General features: G+C 39.3%; 1 protein-coding gene across 6 annotated transcripts in view; it reads left to right on the forward strand.

The window, feature by feature from the left end:
* Dlg2 (discs large MAGUK scaffold protein 2) overlaps positions 1 to 17499 on the forward strand; it is a 1446492-nt gene that overhangs the window by 156943 nt on the left and 1272050 nt on the right. For 5 of the 6 annotated variants that reach the window (XM_055623352.1, XM_055623367.1, XM_055623354.1 and 2 more), the window contains exon 1: positions 15073 to 15189. The exons of the other annotated variant lie outside the window; for it this stretch is intronic. In XM_055623352.1, the coding sequence (XP_055479327.1) occupies positions 15148 to 15189 (42 nt within the window). In that variant the 5' untranslated portion in view covers positions 15073 to 15147. Of the gene's footprint in view, positions 1 to 15072; positions 15190 to 17499 lie in introns of those variants that run through there. 6 annotated transcript variants of the gene reach the window in all.

The following is a 17499-nucleotide window of genomic DNA, read 5'->3' on the forward strand; positions in this document are numbered from 1 at the left end:
GGCTTACAGGTTATTGTCCTGCTATTCTAACAATGAGCGTCTCCCAATGGGAAGTCCAAGAGCACAGCAGTTGTTCATTGCATGAGGCTGGATTTCTCAGCTGCATATATGGGGACCTAGGTATAGAATTTATAACAGGGAAGGTTAATAAGCATTAGAAATTCAGTTCTGTTTATCTTCTGGTCCTAACAATTAATTCCTATCTTGATGATGAATACACAAAGAGTGTGTTTTACTACATTTATTTATCTCAATAGCTCTATAAAGTAAGTACTCTCATTCTGAATTTAACCATGCCCTCTGCATGAGGTTCAAAGCTTGACATAATGTATTATGAGTTTAAGGTCATACAATTGTGCATTTTTCTTTAAAATGAAGATAATTCTTACCACATAGAGTTGTTGTAGGGATTAGAGATAATACTTAGAAAACTCTCAGCATGGTTTCTAGCACATAATGGGTCCTTGTAAATGAAACGGAGACATGCATTGTAAATAGAAGCATATATCTTTAGATGTCAGCCATTTCCTGTTAGAGTATGCAAGGTTTAATATAGATGTGCTCCAGGCAAAGATAAACTAACCAGGAAGCCACATTCATCACCAAAGTACCCTTCATTCCTTCCCTGCTCAAATGGAAATAGAGAGATCATGTCTTCTAGAGCCTTCTTTAAATATGTGCTACAGTGAGACAAAAACAAGCTAGATAAAAGTAAATTAATAATTTACAGAAAGAGATAGTGCCCCATTGTTAATATGTCCCAGCTTTTCTTTCAATAGTATGGAATGTTATTATTTTTCACTTTTGAATATCCTTGGGAATTCATTTGTCTACATCTAGCTTTAAAGGCTCACTTTGTACAATACGTATTTGTGTATATTAATACATATGAGCTTGGGAGAGCAGTGTGCCCATTACCAGTCTTGGTGAGTGAGCACGAGAGAAACAGATTGATTGGCAAAGGAAGAAAGGTACCTGCTTCGTTCACCTTGTATGCTTAGTCCTTAAAACAGTGCCTAGCAGAAGTGGTGCATAATAGAAGCTCAACAAAAATCCATTAATGGTGCATTCAGATATGCAGGTATTTATAGTATATATGCATATGTTCATGAAAATTATATAGTCACCTCACCTTTCAGGAAGTCTATTTGTCATTCAAGATTTTTGTCACTGGATAAGAAAGAACAAGATGTCTGTGTTACATCTGTTCTAATGATCTTCTTTTACTTTTCTAGTAATGAGACTGAAAATAACCATATTTGCTCTGACTAGAGCTTAGAATTAGGCTACACCCACAGGCAGCCAAAGATTTTTCTTTATTAATCTTCTTGGAATGAAAAGTTGTTAGAACAGTGGAAAAAAAAATGAGTATGAAATCTCCCAGAGATCAAGCATATTCTTAGCTCAGTGCGGATGCTGCTAACCTTAAAAACACATAAATGTGAGTGACAGCTAAGCAGGTTGTAGTCTAATTTGAGATCTATCTAAGTGTAAATAATCAGAATACATTAGCCGGAAGCACTTAGCAGAAGATTTCCTCAATATGTCCCCTTAAATATGACCTTAGAGGAAACAACAGAAATAAAAACAATAGTACTAACTTTTATCTAACATGTACTACATAGGAAGCATCTGTTAGGATTTTTTTTTACATTCTATTCTATTTAAATTGCAAATTTATTAACAAATAAAATCACATTATAGGATTTTATTTTTATTTTATTTTTATAAAATCCTACAATATGATTTTATGTTTTATGTTTCACAAACAGAGCCATTAAAGCTCAGAAAAAAATTACATAACTCTTCAAGGTCATGATAGGTATATTGTACCTGGCAAGTGTCTAGCTAGGTTTATATTGGTGAGTTGAAGAGAAATTGCCTCTACCATCTTGATAGAACCTTCCAGTTTAAGCCTATTTGTTTCTGATTTTGTTTCTATTTTGTTTCTGATTTTCTCCTTAGTCCAAGTTACTCTACTCCAAATATGCCAGCCTTAAGGCAAAGCAATGTATTTATGTAAGCTAAAATTTTAAGTGATAAAATGTATAATTTCACTTGAAAATGGGATACTTGTGATCAGCAAATTGAAGAATTCTTATTCTGGACTGACTCAGTCAAGCCCTGCCCTTTGCCGTCTTCGGCTTTCTAGTCTATCTTCCTAAGTTCCTATGTCATGGTTTTTCTTTTTACACGCAATGGTGGATTGCACAAAAGTAGGCAACAGTGAATTGCTTTCAACGAAGAGAAGCTAGAGGAAACTTAGAAGTCTGAGAATGTGCAGAGTGGTCTACCACGGAGCAGAGAGAGAAAGGAAAATAGAAATGCCGTGGAAGTTAGCGTGCTGTGGGAACGTCTTCCATAAAGGAGGAGAATGTACCAGACACCTGCGGGGGTGTCTGCCATGCTCTGTGGAGAAGACTGTAATGCTTCAAACCCCACGTATTATTTATTAAAGGGTGACTGACCTGGCCCAGGGGTCAGGGGAACGGGTGAGCCTGCCCTGCCCTTCAATGGTTTTGGGGAGAGTGGATCCTCCTGGGCAGCACAGTGGAGCTGACCCTGATTTTGAAGACAAGAGTGTGAGAGCAGGAGAGCGGTCCAGCTCTGTGCTTAGGAGCTTGGGCCCTGTGCTTTTACTGGGCAGCACAATAGAGCTGGCTCCGGATGTGTGGCCAAAGGTGAGTAGGCCAGAGGGCATGAGAGCAGGACAGCTGACCCTGCGTACCGCCCATGGTGGCACTGGGTGGCCTACCTGGAGCAGTGCTGGAGAGTTCCCTTGTTCTTAGTGAGCTCTGGGATAGCTGTTCTGGCTCAGACTCCTCTACCAGCCAATTTACTCAATCAGGCATTTCTCTTGGGCTTTGAATTGCTCTGCTTGGCCTCAAACTAACTCCAGCAATCTTTTCTAATCTTTTGGCTCCTCCTCGTTCTCTGACTTATTCCATAGTCACTTGTGTTCTTTCTATGCAACCTTTCTCTCTATACTGTCCTGATAAAACTGCCTCTTCTCACTCCGCATTGTCCCTTAGGTAGCTTTCCTTTCTTCTCTCTTCTCTTGAAAGTTGGGCATATCCTATACTGTCAAATCTACTCTGATTTGTCACTTTTTCCGCCACTCAATTAAACGTCACTTTCAAACATGGGTGGTTCCTTCTATAAACTAACTTTCCCTCCATTGTTTGGGTTTAAAGGCATGTGCCACTATGCCTGGACCTAAGCTTTTCTTTATGTGAAAGTTGCTCTATACCAGGCTGGCCTGGAACTCAGATCTGTTTGCCTTTGTTTCCTGGATTAAAGGCATGTTTATATTTCAACTGGATCACACAGACTTAGACAGTCTTTGGGTGTGATTTCTTGCCAGAGCAACCATGTTCTGAATTAAAATTCCTCCGCAAGGATAAGAGGTTTCCTATACTTTGTTTTGTTTATTTTTGTTTGCTTGTTTACATGCTTTTTATTTTGGGCAGAAGGTTGCAAGCTCAGATATGAGGGGACAGGGAGATGATTGGAACTAAGGTGCATGATATAAAACTCACAAAGAATTAATAAAAAGTTAAAGAGAAAGAAAAAGAAAAAAAAAAAAGAAATCCTGATGTATAGAGCGGGGCCTTCTTTAGCTCACCTGACAGTTGTCTTCAAGAATAGAGAGAAATGAAGTCAGTATCTAAATTCCACAATCCACTTTTCATCGTCACTTATTGCTGCTTCAAGCCAAGTTACTTAACATCACTTCGTTTGTTAATCCCTTTGTCTAATGAACAAATTTACTTAACATCACAGTGTCTGTGCAATTTATTTCAAATAAAGATACTTTTCACAGGAAAAGGCCATGCTGTTAATTATGCTAGGACAAAGGGCAAATCAGTATTAATCATGATAAACTAAGATTAACCATCCTCTAATACCACTGCCCAGTTGTTGCAAATATTTATTACAATTAAATAAAAAAATCTAATAATTAGAGGTTGCTCACTCAGGGTTTCTATATAGATAGGAAGTTAGCCAGCATCAATTTGGGTTTTCAGGAACTCACAAGTAGGTAGGGGTATTTTATTTTGAGGTTATAGCATAATTACAACATTTCTTGCTTCCTGGTCCCCCCTTCAAGAAATTACCATATACCATTTCTTGATCTCTTTCAAATTCATAGCTTCCTTTTTCATTAATTGTTATTACATACATATATGTGTGTATGTGTGTATACACACACATATATATTCCTAATAAGACCTGACACACACACACACACACACACACACACACACACACACACACACACATATATATATTCCTGATAAAACCTAATCAGTCAGTATAATATTACTTGTAAGTATGTTGTAAGTATGCTTCGGGTGGCTGATTTGGCAATGGACTTTCAATTGATGTAATTTCCCCTGAAGCCTACTTCTCCCACTCTCAATATTTCTTAGCTGCCTATAGTTCTTTGTGTAGAGTTGAGGCCATGTGGGCCTTTCCCTATCCACTTTGGTATTTTGGTTGCTATTGAGCTTTTTCAGCTCATGTGTATGCAGCCATGTTGGTAATCTTTATGTTTGTACCATCTGAAATTAATGGAGAGGAGTCTAGGCCTTTTCCAATGTGAAAATTACTGGCCTTGGAAAACTACAGACAGACTGCTTAGAAGCAGACCTCCTATGATTAGTTTGGGGAAACAGTTGCCCTTGTCCTGATTGGGAGCAAAGGCTAAGACAGGAGAGAATGGATGCCATGCCATTGCATTGACTCTTGGCCTCTTGTGTCATATGCTACATGGATTGTATTGTTAGGTTGCATGTGGTCTGGCCATTGTCCACTTGAATAACTATGTTGTCAGATTGAGTAGCTTACTTAATATGACTTCTGAGTGAAATTTCACAGGCCCTGTACCAGTTGTCTAAAATAATTTCCAATGTCCCTCTGTATTTGTAAAAAGTTTTAAAATTTTTATCATTTATAGATAATTATATTGTTAAATGTCTTACATGTGTCTCTACTTAATATTTTTAACACTCATAGGAAATTTAACCTGTTTGTGTACAAGTATTGCATCAAACTGTAATTTTGAAAATATTCTATTTTACGTTGAAAATACTTCGAGAAATGAAAAACCTCACCAAGAGTTATACTTATATCTATATTTATAATTTATCTGTATCTTAGATTGATTGCTCATAAGGCAAATGTTCTTAAGTAATTTGAAGAATTGCCACTAATAACATTGTTGCTTTCATTTTCTGTCTGTTCATAATTAACCACTCCAGGCTATACTTAGAAAAAAATGTTGAGAGGTTTGGGAGGAAGGTAGTGTTTGCAGATCTCACTGCCTTTTGATTTTTTATGTGCATTTTAGCAGTTATGGAGAATGAGAACAATGATAAATATTAATTATGATCATAGTCTAGTTTTAAAGTCTAATTATTTACATTCTTAAGCAAAATGTACATGAAATGTGTATAAAGCATCTTGGTTTTAAAATTAAGTGAAACATTTAATAAAGAGCCCTAAAACTAAGTTTTGGGGAACTCAAGCATAAAGATATTAAAACAAAGAGCCCAAAGTGAAGAGTCAGAGTGATATAACATGAGCTCATAAGCCAAGGCTGCAGTGAGACTAAATAGAAAGGAGAGCAGCTGTCTGCACATGTTGAGAAGTCATTTACAATGATGGTAGAGGAATGGTTATTGTATGGACATGTCAGCTGCCAATGCCACCATAGTAGAGTGTGTGTGTGGAGTCAGTCAGAGCCAGGCACTATGGTGCATGCCTGTAATCCCAGCACACGGGGAGGTAGCGACCAGTGTATCTCTGTGAGTTTGAGGCCTGTCTGGTCTACAAAGGGAGTATGAGTACAGGAAAGCTCAAAGCTACACAGAGAAACCTGTCTGGGGTGGGAGTGGGGAGTTAAAGTTAAGGAGATGCTGAGGGGTTGGTTTTTTTATTGATAGTTTTTGCTTCATGTTATTATAGGTTATCGTGTCTCGTTTGGTTGTTATCTTAAGAAGACTGTTCTTTTTCTTTCTTTTATGTATCTATCTATCTATCTGTCTATCTATCTATCTATCTATCTATCTATCTATCTATCTATCTATCTATCATTTATTTAATCACTTTATACCCTGGCCTAAGCCCCCTTCCTCCTCTCCTCCCACTCCGACCCTCATGTTATCCATCCGAATTTCCCCTCTTTTCTTTTCTTGATGTTTTCTTCTCAGAAAAGGCTTTTAAAACTAGAACAATGTAGCCAGTCCTGAAGATACCTGATAAACCAGGGTCAGATGGAAGGGGAGGAGGTCCTGCCTTATCAGTGGACTTGGAAAGGGGCAGGGAGGAGATAAGGGAGAGAGAGTGAGACTGGGAGGGAAAGAGGGAGTGGGATACAGCTGGGATACAAAGTTAATAAACTGTAACTAATATTAAAAAAAAAAAAAACAAACAAACTAGGTTGTGTGTAAAGGAATGCCAAAGGCCAGGAGGAGGAAAAGTGGTGATGTAGCTCATTTTGTAACTTTTTTGGTGATGAAGGTTAATGGTGATACTGGTAGTAAGATAACTTTTGTTATTTTGGTTTGGTATTGCTGGTTTTACATATTTGTTTGTCTTCTTAAGATTGGAGAGTCCTCAACAAGTACACAGATAAGCATCAAACAGAGGGAAATATATGGATGTGCCGGTCTGCCTCAGGGTGGAAGAGTTAGCCCCTCAGAGAGTATATGAAGGTAATGACCCCAGGAAGAGTGAGTGATGCCTTGAACAGAAGGGCAAAGAGGTTGAGAGAAAGTGTCTCATCCTTAGTTTCAATTTAGAGGTAGAGGTCGAGGACTTCGTTTATTTTCTCCATGGAGCGAATGGTGGTCATTTGCTAAGAGGAATGAGGGTAGAGGAGGCTCTGAAGCATGAGGCTGTGACTAGAAGTTGGAATCACCTTCGGAAGAGTATGAAGGGCATTGCTCAAAGACTCCATAAAATTTTCAGGCACTGAAAATTTGAGCCTAGCTAAAAAAAAGTTAGATTTTCACTTTATTTGTAAGCTACTTGACAATCCATTGGTTTGTGAAATAATTTAAAAGATAACATTTTCCCCAAGGGAAAGGATTTTTGGTTGACACTTGTTCTCTGTTGTTAAAAATTTTATTGTGGGGTTAAGGACATAAATACCAGGCATAGCAAGGAATAGGTGACCAGCACAGGCAGTTCATTGTTAAATACTGAATAAGGAAGAACAGACAATCATGTTACAGGCTGACGAGAAAGCAATCTGGAGAGCTGTTATCAGTCAAGATCTTAGAGGGGTTAGCTTGATCAGGTCTTTAAGAGGTGTAAAGTTTTTGAGACAGAACTTCCTGAAGCCTCATCTGTTCTCTTTTCGGTAAAATATGTCCACTCCACTATCATTCAGCGCCATAACTCAACATAAAGGTCAGGGTCCTTAGACACTTCTTATTCACAAAACAGGCTCCAAAGAAATACATAGCTATTCCTGGTTGGCGTATGGGGTCCTGAGTAACTGTAGCATGGAATTTGAAGAGACTTTTGTATCATGTGCTTACATTTGCTCCCAGGTGTATGTTCAAGGGTTTCTAGCAGGGTCAGCACTAGCCACATTGAGATTCTGTAGTGGCATTTGATAAATCTGTGTGGGAGTTTGCACTCCCACCAGCAGTGGAGGAGGGCTCCCCTTTCTTCACATCTTCTCCAGAATGTGTTGTCACTTGAGTTTTTGATCTTAGCCATTCTGATAGGTGTAAGATGGAATCTCAGAGTTGTTTTGATTTGCATTTCCCTGATGACTAAGGATGTTGAGCATTTCTTTAAATGTTTCTCTGCTTTTTAATATCCCTCTGTTGAGAATTCTCTGCTTAGCTCTGTACTCCATTTTTTATTTTTAAATAATATATATATATGTTTATTATAATTTATTCACTTTGTTTCCCTGCTGCCATTGAATTGAATTATTTGGTTTGTTGGTGTCTAAGTTCTTGAGTTCTTTATATATTCTGGATATTAGCCATCTATCAGATGAAGGTTTGGTGAAGATATTTTCCCAGTCTGTAGGCTGTCATTTTGTTCTGTTGATAGTGTCCTTTGCTTTACAGAAGCTTTTCAGTTTCACAAGTCCCATTTATTAATCGTAGATCTTAGAGCCTGAGCTGTTGGTGTTCTGTTAAGGAAATCGTCTCTTGTACCAAACTCTATGTGGATCTCTGAGTGAGGGAAACAGGGGCTGTCTCTATCATGAACTCAGTTGACTGCTCTTTGATCACTCACCTCAGATGATGCAGCCTTGTCAGGCCATGGACGAAGAGACTCCTGATGAGACCTAACAAGCTATGGGCAGATGGCAACTGAGTGGAGAGCTCCCCCTTTCAGTGGACTAGGGGAAGGGGATGGGGAAGAAAGAAGGAGAGAGGGAGGGTGGGACTGAGAGAGTTGAGGGAGAGGGCTTCAGTTAGGATGTATAATGAATAAACTCTGAAGAAAAAATTAAAATTAAAAACTTTGTGTGGGAGCATCTCGGATATAGTAGCAGTGTGCGGAATACACTGTTGGAAGCTAGTTAGGAGCTGGAAGACAGGGAAAGGCTGTGTGAGAGAAGACTTGCTATAGAGTGATCCTCCACCCTCTCCGTTCTGATATCTGGACATTTGTTTAGATTAGAAATTTGAAAACGATGACAGAGCCAGGGATTCAATTCTGTCTAACATACTGTGCACATAGCTAGCCCTCCACAGACCTGATGTGCACCAAATTTTCAAAACTACATGTTTTTGTGTCATGTGACATTTTACTGTCATATGTTCATTTTTCTGCTTAGTACTGACCAAAAGTTTACTGTAATTCAAAATATCATGTCATCCTGGTCATAAGGGCACTTGTGATACTGAGGAGCCAATTCGCTCCACATGTGCATGTTTGCCTACATGTGCAGATGAAGAACAGTGCTTGAGTCTTCCTTTGCCATCTCACTCAAAACTAGCTACATTTCAACTGCGGCGACGACTCCTTTACATTTTAATTTGAATTTCTTTGTCAAAATGGGTTTTTATTACCACTGTTTTGTTGTACTTATAAATTAGACATTAAAATGCTCATGTTTACAAATACCAACATGTCTGAAATATCTAGGAATGACATTTTATGCACCAAGGTTTTTGAGAAATGTTCTCTGTGGTTGAGAATTGGAAAATTGGGTATTGGGATAAAACCATCACTTTTGTTTACATCTAAAACCTTTATCTAAGCACTGTGCCAGTTTTCTTCACTAGATATAAGAGAGTCATAAATATTCTCAGTGATAGCATGAGAATCAAGATTCAAAATTTGAATGAGGCAAGAATATCCCAGCAAGCCCAGTAGTGTGCTGTTTAGTCTTCGCGGTGTATTAAATGCCAAAGCCTTTAAGTAATATAAAATACTAACATAAATATAGATATATTTCCAGCTTACATTTAACACATATGTATTTTTAAGATAAGAACACATCAAAGAGATGCCACTTTCCCTTCATACTTTAAAGTACTTGTAATACAGCATCTTTTACTTTTAGAGATTCCTCACCAAAAACTTATAATAGGCTTTGATGTGCTTTGTAGCCTGTAGATTAGTTATTATTATCATCTCAAAAAATTTCCAATGAAGCGTTGAGAAAGTCCATCGGCAGTGAACCAGTGGACGGTGTATAAGAGGAATAAACATCTTGAGATCCCTTCAAAACCGGCTTAGAGGTCCTAGAGAAATGCCAGATTGTCACACAGCTCACAGTGTCCTGGGGATACAGAATCTTGTTAAGCGGGAGGGCATTGTCTTACTTACCTCCTCCTCTCTGTCAGTCTGGCCCTCCTTCTACTACAAACCACCAGTGATTAACCTGACTATGCTCCAGGTAGGAAAGCAAGAAGCTCCTGCAACATTTATCGTGAAGTAGGTTTGTAATCTTCGTCTGTCAGAGGAATAGTCTGTGGCAGAGAGGAGTTATGTAACCAGCCCCAGGCCACACAGTTGGGAAATGACAGAAAACGGATCTAAACCCAGGTTTGTTTTGTTTTCTTTCTGTGACAGGAAGCTCAAGCCCTGCTTCCAGGAAGTACACGATAGTGTTGGTTCTCTATGGTCCCTTGGTCAACTGGCTTCTGTTTTTGTAGGGTGAGCTTCCACTCAGAATTGTTTATTTCGTTTGTAACAGGAATAAGGCAATTACATAACATAGCATAGAATTCAAATTTTAATGAGTGTTAATGAAATTTCATAGAAGTGGAGTATATACTGGCCCTCACATAGGCATTTACACAGGTTGTTTTGCTGAGAGGACATCAGTATTGTGTAACTATGACAGATCATGTGGCATATAAGCCTGAGATATTTACTACTCATTGCTTTACTGAATGGCTTTTCTGATGAACCCCGATCTATGGACTAATTTTAACATTAGTTGTGCATTGGAGCCAAGTAGGAACCTTTATAAAATACTGAAACATAGGTCCCACCTAAGAGATTTCAGTCTAATTATTTTGAAGTATAACCAAGTGACTATTTAGCAGTCATAATTACCCAATCAGTCTTATCGTAAAGTAAAACAAAAAATACAGCTTACAAGTTATTCTAAATACATGTTAAAGACAAACTTAGTAGTCCATCATCCCAGTTTTACAGATAAGGAAATGGTACCCATCAATATGAATTATTTTTAAATATTAATAGACATCACTACCATTATATTTTTAACAAATTATACTCTCATACTGCCTTACATTTTATTTCATTTACAAATCTCTTATTTTTTAGAATTCATTTTAGTTTTTACTGTGTGTGTGTGTGAAGGCATATGTATACATGTGTCCACAGATGACAGAAGAGGTCATTAGATCTTTTTGGGTTGGGTTTACAGTTGGTTGTCAACTCTCTTATCTGCAATGTTGGTTCTGACAGCCAAACTCAGGTCCCTTGCAAGAGCAGCAAGAACTCTTAAAAGCTGACCTATCTCTCTAACACATAAGTAAGTTTTCTTTTAAAGACTTGCTATAGTTTCCATCAAGGGGCTAGAGAGATTGCTCATTTGGTAAAGTGCTTGCAGCAAAAGCATGAGGATTTATGTTCAGATCCCCAAGTGACCGTAGGGAAACAGTCTAGGTATGATAGTGTGTCCTGTAATCCCAGGACTGAGGAAGCAGTCAGGTAGATCCCCTGTGATCAGGAGCCAGCCAGCCCACCCAAATTGTGGCGTGCCAGACTCTCTGAGAGAACCTACCTCAAAAAAAAATAGATGCAGAAAGTTTGAGAAAGGAACCCAGCACTGACATCTGACCCCTACACACACACACGTTTGAGTGTCTTTCCACTTATGACCTCCATGTGAGCATGTACACTCAAACATCACTGCACCACACACACACACACACACACACACACACACACACACACCCCTAGACTGAATCCTTTTTTTTATTTTTTACATTTTTATTAGTTCTTTGAGTTTTGAGTTTCATTCAGTGTGTTTAGATCATATTCTTAAAAGTTAAATCATCACATTGAAAGGAATCAACATTTTAAATTTTTATGCTTTTCCCACTGAGTGAGAGCATTTTCATAGGTTTATAGTCATTTGTGAATTATTACTTTTTTATTTGCCTTTTAAAATTCATTTTATTTTTTCTTGGTGATTTTATGAAAATTTCTTTAAAGAATTTCCAATCAAATTTGTTGCAGATAGTTTGCTATTTTTAACTTGTTATTGTATGTACTTTACCAAAGAAGATGGTTCATTTTTTTTTCATAGTCAAAATTATCTTCTCTGTTGTAACTTCAATCTCCAATATTACAAAACCAAACTATGTTTTCTTTTAATGTGTTTGTGGTTTGGGTTTTATACCTAACTCATTGATTCAATGAGTTTTTGTTGACGTGATTCATCTTTAATATTCTTAGCCACATAATGAGCTATATAATGTCCTATTTTGCAAATGGTAAACGGTTTGATGTGGATATTTTTTCTGTGATATCTTACCTGTGGTATTGGCACATAGATTTACTCTGCTCCCTCCAAAACTATGTAACCAGTTAAGAATTTTTTTTTCCTAGGTTATCTCCATGCATGGCCCTTTGGGGAATCAGTCTTAGAAAAGACCCCTGTGCCCATTATTTTCTCTCTCTCCTTTCTCTCTCTCCTTGCACTCTGCCCAAAGTTTGGCTGTTCCCTAGTAATGGGAACAGGGACTGTCTCTGACATGATTTCAGTGGCCTGGTCTTTGATCACCTCCCCCTGAGTGGAGGTGCAGACTTACCAGGCCACAGAGGAGGGCATTGCAGCCAGTCCTGATGAGACCTGATAGGCTAGGGTCAGATGGAAGGGAAGAGAACCTCCGCTATCAGTGGGCTGGAGGAGGGGCATAGGAGTAGAAGAGGGGGAAGAGGAAGTGGGCTACAGTTGGGTTTACAGAGTGAATAAAATGTAATTAATAAAAAATAAATTAAAATATAATTTTCTTTTACAATTGTCAGTGTTGTTCTCCTTGGATATACTACCACAGCGTAGTCTTTGACTAAGAATGGAGACCACATTTAAAAATTATGCTTACTTACTGTGTGGTAGGGTAGGTTGGCAGGGAGGCATGACATGATCTGTGTGTGGGGGGGGCTAAAGGACAACTTACAGGAGTTTATTTTCTACCCGTTAGTCATGGGAATTGAACTCCGGTTGTCCAGCTTTGCTGCAAGTGCATTTCCCTGCTGAAGCATCTTCCCAGACCATTAGTAAAGGACATTTCTAATAGACCCTGTGATTCAACTTAATGCCTGGTGTCCTGCAAGGAAAAGATGACAATAGTCAGTATCCTTAAATACTTAAAACTAAACAGCAGATCTGTAGGTACAGCCCCTGTCGGCATTGGGATTTTGTGAGATAGGTAAGCCCACTTGAGAGTCTTAAATAGGTCTCCCAGACATATGTAAGTCTTCCTTTGGAATGTAAACATGTCAAAGTCGTAGCTGAAACCCCACCTAAGTTCTTCAGACTTCACTCTCCTCTACTCCTTGCCAGTGTGCTTCTCTGAGATTATAATGTTTGTGGTCTCTTCCCTTTGCTCTTCCTGTACTGGGCGGTACCATCAAAAAAGCAATACAAACCCATAAAGTGTCTTTTAGTCCAGATTCTAATGAAAAAAAAAATTACTCACAGTAAATTCATCAATTGGAAAAAAATTCCTAATAATCTTCTGAACCCTAGTGGAGAAAAGCAGTTTTCAGTCCTCACGCTGTTTACCACGCATTCCAGTTGCTGTGTTTGTGTTCCCTTACTGGGCAGACCTGCAGGAGAGGTAACCTGTCATGACCTCTGGGCAGGGAGGCAGTATGAACTGAAATGACGGGTTCTGCTTTGAGTCCATTAATAAAAGTTGTGGAATGATAGAACTTGATCATCCATGTTGATTTTTTTTTAACTGCCCTGGAAGTCACAGTCATGTTACAAGTCCTTACAGTTTGTAATTACCTAGTCTACTATGACAGACAGAGCTGGGAATCAAATTAAGTGGCTCCCTTCTCTTTCATTGCTAAACAGTCTCCAGCTTAAACTAAGATTGCCTTTCTTTTCTTCCTAAAAAAGCCACAAACAATGACAGCCCAAAATAGCTATTTAGTCAGAAGTGACGACACTTTCTGAACACTTATCATTGAGGGGAAAATAGAAAACCTAGCTCTTTAATTCCTCTCTCCGAATTTACCTTCTACCCTCACCTCACTGGGTGAGGTGCCCAGGAGAGATGCCCAGTGACTCTGCCAGAGCCTCAGTATTGCTGCAGGCTCCAAAGGGGAGGTGGCTTATGCAAAACACATTAAAAAAAAATCCTAAAAGTCACTGCAGCTTTTCCCTGTGAGTGATGCGGTTCTTCCCTGTTGCTGTGAGAACCGTTGTGGCGAAGACATCACCAATCTTTTTTCCTCCCACTATTTTTACTGCAGTGAGAACTGTTCGTGTCTGCTTGCATTTTACCAGATAGCTTTAGAATTCTAGCTGAACATTAGGGCTTCCTAAAGCTGGGGGAAAAAAAGAGTTTAGAACCCTGCATTGGACTTTGTCCTCTTGGCTGAATAAAAATTCAATTAATTTGCAATATCTGTTGACTGTCAAGGATGGCAACAGACAGTAAGATTTGAAAATGTTTTTTTAATTAAAAATTACCCCCTTGTGGTTTCATAGGAATAGAAGCCTCTCTCTCTATTTCTCTGTCTCTCTCCCTCTGACTCCCAGAACCAGCGGATGTTTTACATCCGCTCCTGATGCTGCACTGAGGCAGAGTTATCCCGTTTCATTCCAAGCCCATCCCGGATCTTAGCTTGCTATTTACCAACAAAGCACAGCTTTGGAGAATTGGATGCATGGTTTTATTAGAGAGCCTAGCAACTTTAAATATCCCTGGAAGACAGACCTGATGCTATTCCAGGGCAGGGCAGTAAGAGGTGGTATGTCTTAGCTCTGGAACAGTGGAGTACCCCTGGGGGACCTGGCTTAGGGTTTAGGTGACTCTCTGAGAGAGTGAACCTTTCCCTTTCGGTCCTGCTCTGTTCCACAGAGAAATGAAGAGTGAGGCATGTTTGCGGTGGTTTGTAGTACTTGCCAAAACAGGGCACTGCATCAGAAAAGCCTGGAATATAGTGCAGAGCTGTTAGGCTACAAAGGGAAAAGGGTTCCCTCTTTATCTATAGCCTACCCGATGCAATCCCATGGTAAAGTATCTAATAGGACAACACTCGGGCTCTCCAGAAATATAAGTAACTCATTGGTTAAATTTCAATTCTTCACCTTTCCCCCCTCCTTCCTGGGTGAGCTCATTCCCCCCCTCCTTTCCCCCCCCCTCAGTGATTTAAAATGCTAGAAGGAAAAGCAACTGAGGTCCTAACTTTCGGATGCTGAATCCTCGGCTAATTGAAATTACTGGGCACAATGCTATATATAGCCAATGAAGAGATTCTGAGCTCTCACTCAGTGCCTTCAAGACATGTCGTTTTGTAGTCAGAGGAAACAGGGATCAATGCATTTTCAAACTGACAGAGGGAACGGATGCTCCTTAGCAGCACATGCCCAGGATCGTGTGTGTGGGGCTTGCGCTGTGTTGAGAAGCTGATCACCGGCCCATATGCCCCTTATTTACTGCAATGTTCTTTGCATGTTATTGTGCACTCCGGACTAACGTGAAGGTAAGAGGAGGCGAGACGGCAACTGGGCACGATGTACATGTTAAACCAGCTGCAAAAAATGTCTACCTTGGGTAGCGCCAGGACTTTTCAGATGGCCGGCTGAGCAGGCAGATTATTACAGGTGGTTGCGAAGGCTTTGTTTTATTGTTGCCTTGCAGCCTCCCTGGGGGAGCCTGTCGGAACGCTGCTGTGAAGTGACCTTCAGGTTTAACTGTTTGTAATTCAGGTTCACGTTCACACTTGGCGGGTGGAGAGGGGGGAGGAAAAGATGAGGATTATTTCGGTAGGCCAGCACCAGGAAATTAGAGGAGGTAATAAGCTGTGGATCACGCCGTAAATTAGGATTTAGTCTTTGCGTTTGAAAGTGCTGGAAACTGCAGCTTCATTGTTCTGGGAGCTCCAGGCTTTGAATGTAGCGGCTGGAATGGCATTCGGATGTGATCTGTGGGGTATCCGAGCATCCTGTGTGTTGAAACGAGGATGATGAGCACCGGGAATTTGGTGGCATTTTTAATCACACGGATTCTCAGCTCAGGGTGGGTTGCCTCTTGAGGTTGCCAGGGCGCTGCTGCCCGATGCTGTCACCTCGCTGAGCTGACATTCACTTGCTGTAGCTAATAGGCTCCAAAGTTGAGCTCAAGTTTGGGAGATTTACCCCTTGTCAGGAGCGAGGACATTAGTATTGTAAAGGTTTATCTGACGCTATTCATTCAGCAAGGAGCAGGAGAGAGCAGCTGTGGATTCCACTTGCATAATTTAAGTGAATTTACATCCTGGCTTAACATCTTCTCCCCCCCACCCCCACCTCTTGAGTTTGTATTTCTTATTGAAACAGGTCCAAAAAAGATGGGGTTGTCTTTGAGGAAGCAAAAAAAAAATCAGGAAGAGTTTAAAACCTAAAATAGGACTTTTGGAAACAACAAAAAAAGTCAATGTGAAGTGTTTTCCTGTTTGTTTTTCTAGAGCAGTGTTTTAATGTGTCTAGATACTAAAGTTTCATTTTGTGTGTTTACAAGTTGCATTGAGAGCTCCCTGCTGTTCTCTTCTGTAAACCCTGCTTTGCATTTGAGCTTCAAACAGGTAGTGTTTATATTTTGATGGTTGGCCAGCTCTGTCATAACTGAAGCCCAGAAGCCTTCTTTGCCTGGGAAAGCAGAGTTCTAGAGAATTTACTTTTTAGTACTTTAAGAAATCACTTCGGGAGAGAATATGATTAATAAACCTCCCGACCGGTTTAAGAGCTGGGGCGCATGGGCAAACAGTAATGCGGGTTGTTAGTACCTTCTTCTATTTCAAATTATGGTCAATTCCTTGCTTTGTAAAGTGGGTGAGTCCTTGTCTCCTCTCGTCTTCTTCTTCAGAAAAGGTGCATCCTTCCAAAGAAACATGGAAACTCAAATTAAGGAACACTTAGTTTAATAACCCGTTGGCACATTTAAGAAGTGCCAGGACGCCTGCTGCGGATTTCCTCCTTGGGAAAGCCCCTTCCTTGTGTAACTTCTTACAGTTGTCTGGATAGTTTTAGATTGAAATTCGTTCACTTCAGCTCATAAGTATAGGAAAAATCTTTTTTTTTTTTTTTTCTAATGATCTTTTGCTTGAACCTGGATGACCTTTGGATAATAAATACTTAATTCCTTGGGTAACATGTGGGGAGTTCTGATACTTTCTGACATGGTCAGCAGAAACAGAGGCCATGTGTGTTTCCATCTGCAACATACACAAATGTCCTTGCTTTTGAGTAAATCAACTCCGAATTTAGGTGTATGTACACACTGTTAACAATTGGCTTTTGTACTGTATAATTTATAACTTTATTTTATATCATTCTCTTCTGAGATAGCAAGGTTTCTGAGTTTCAAATATGGTCTTCATCTGGTTTTTCACTAAATTGGGTACAATAAATTGTTACCTAATGTTTTTAGACTTAGTTTCATTTTTATGTTTTAATGTAATTGCTTTTACTTCCATTATATTTAGCACTACTTCTCTGCCTGACTTGAAAAGAAAGCCTTAGTTATGATGTATAGTTTCTCATGTCTGACATAATTCAGTGTGATATTTGTTATACTGACCCAGAACTTCAAGGTAGTTATAATTTAAGGGTTAAAAATCTCTCTTGTGAAATGTATTTTTCTATACAAAATACAAATTAATGTCATCTTTTATTCTCAAATGATAATTTGACAAAATTTGGTATTTAAGAGAATATAGCCATAAGGGTTTTGGTGGGGATGGTATATTTTATTGTACTTTAAATGCTTTCACATAGCAATCAAATAACATTAAAGCTGAACCACTAGTATGCAC

Source organism: Psammomys obesus, unplaced genomic scaffold, assembly GCF_907164565.1.
Source record: "Psammomys obesus unplaced genomic scaffold, mPsaObe1.curated_primary_1811, whole genome shotgun sequence".
In the NCBI taxonomy this organism is placed as follows: domain Eukaryota; kingdom Metazoa; phylum Chordata; class Mammalia; order Rodentia; family Muridae; genus Psammomys; species Psammomys obesus.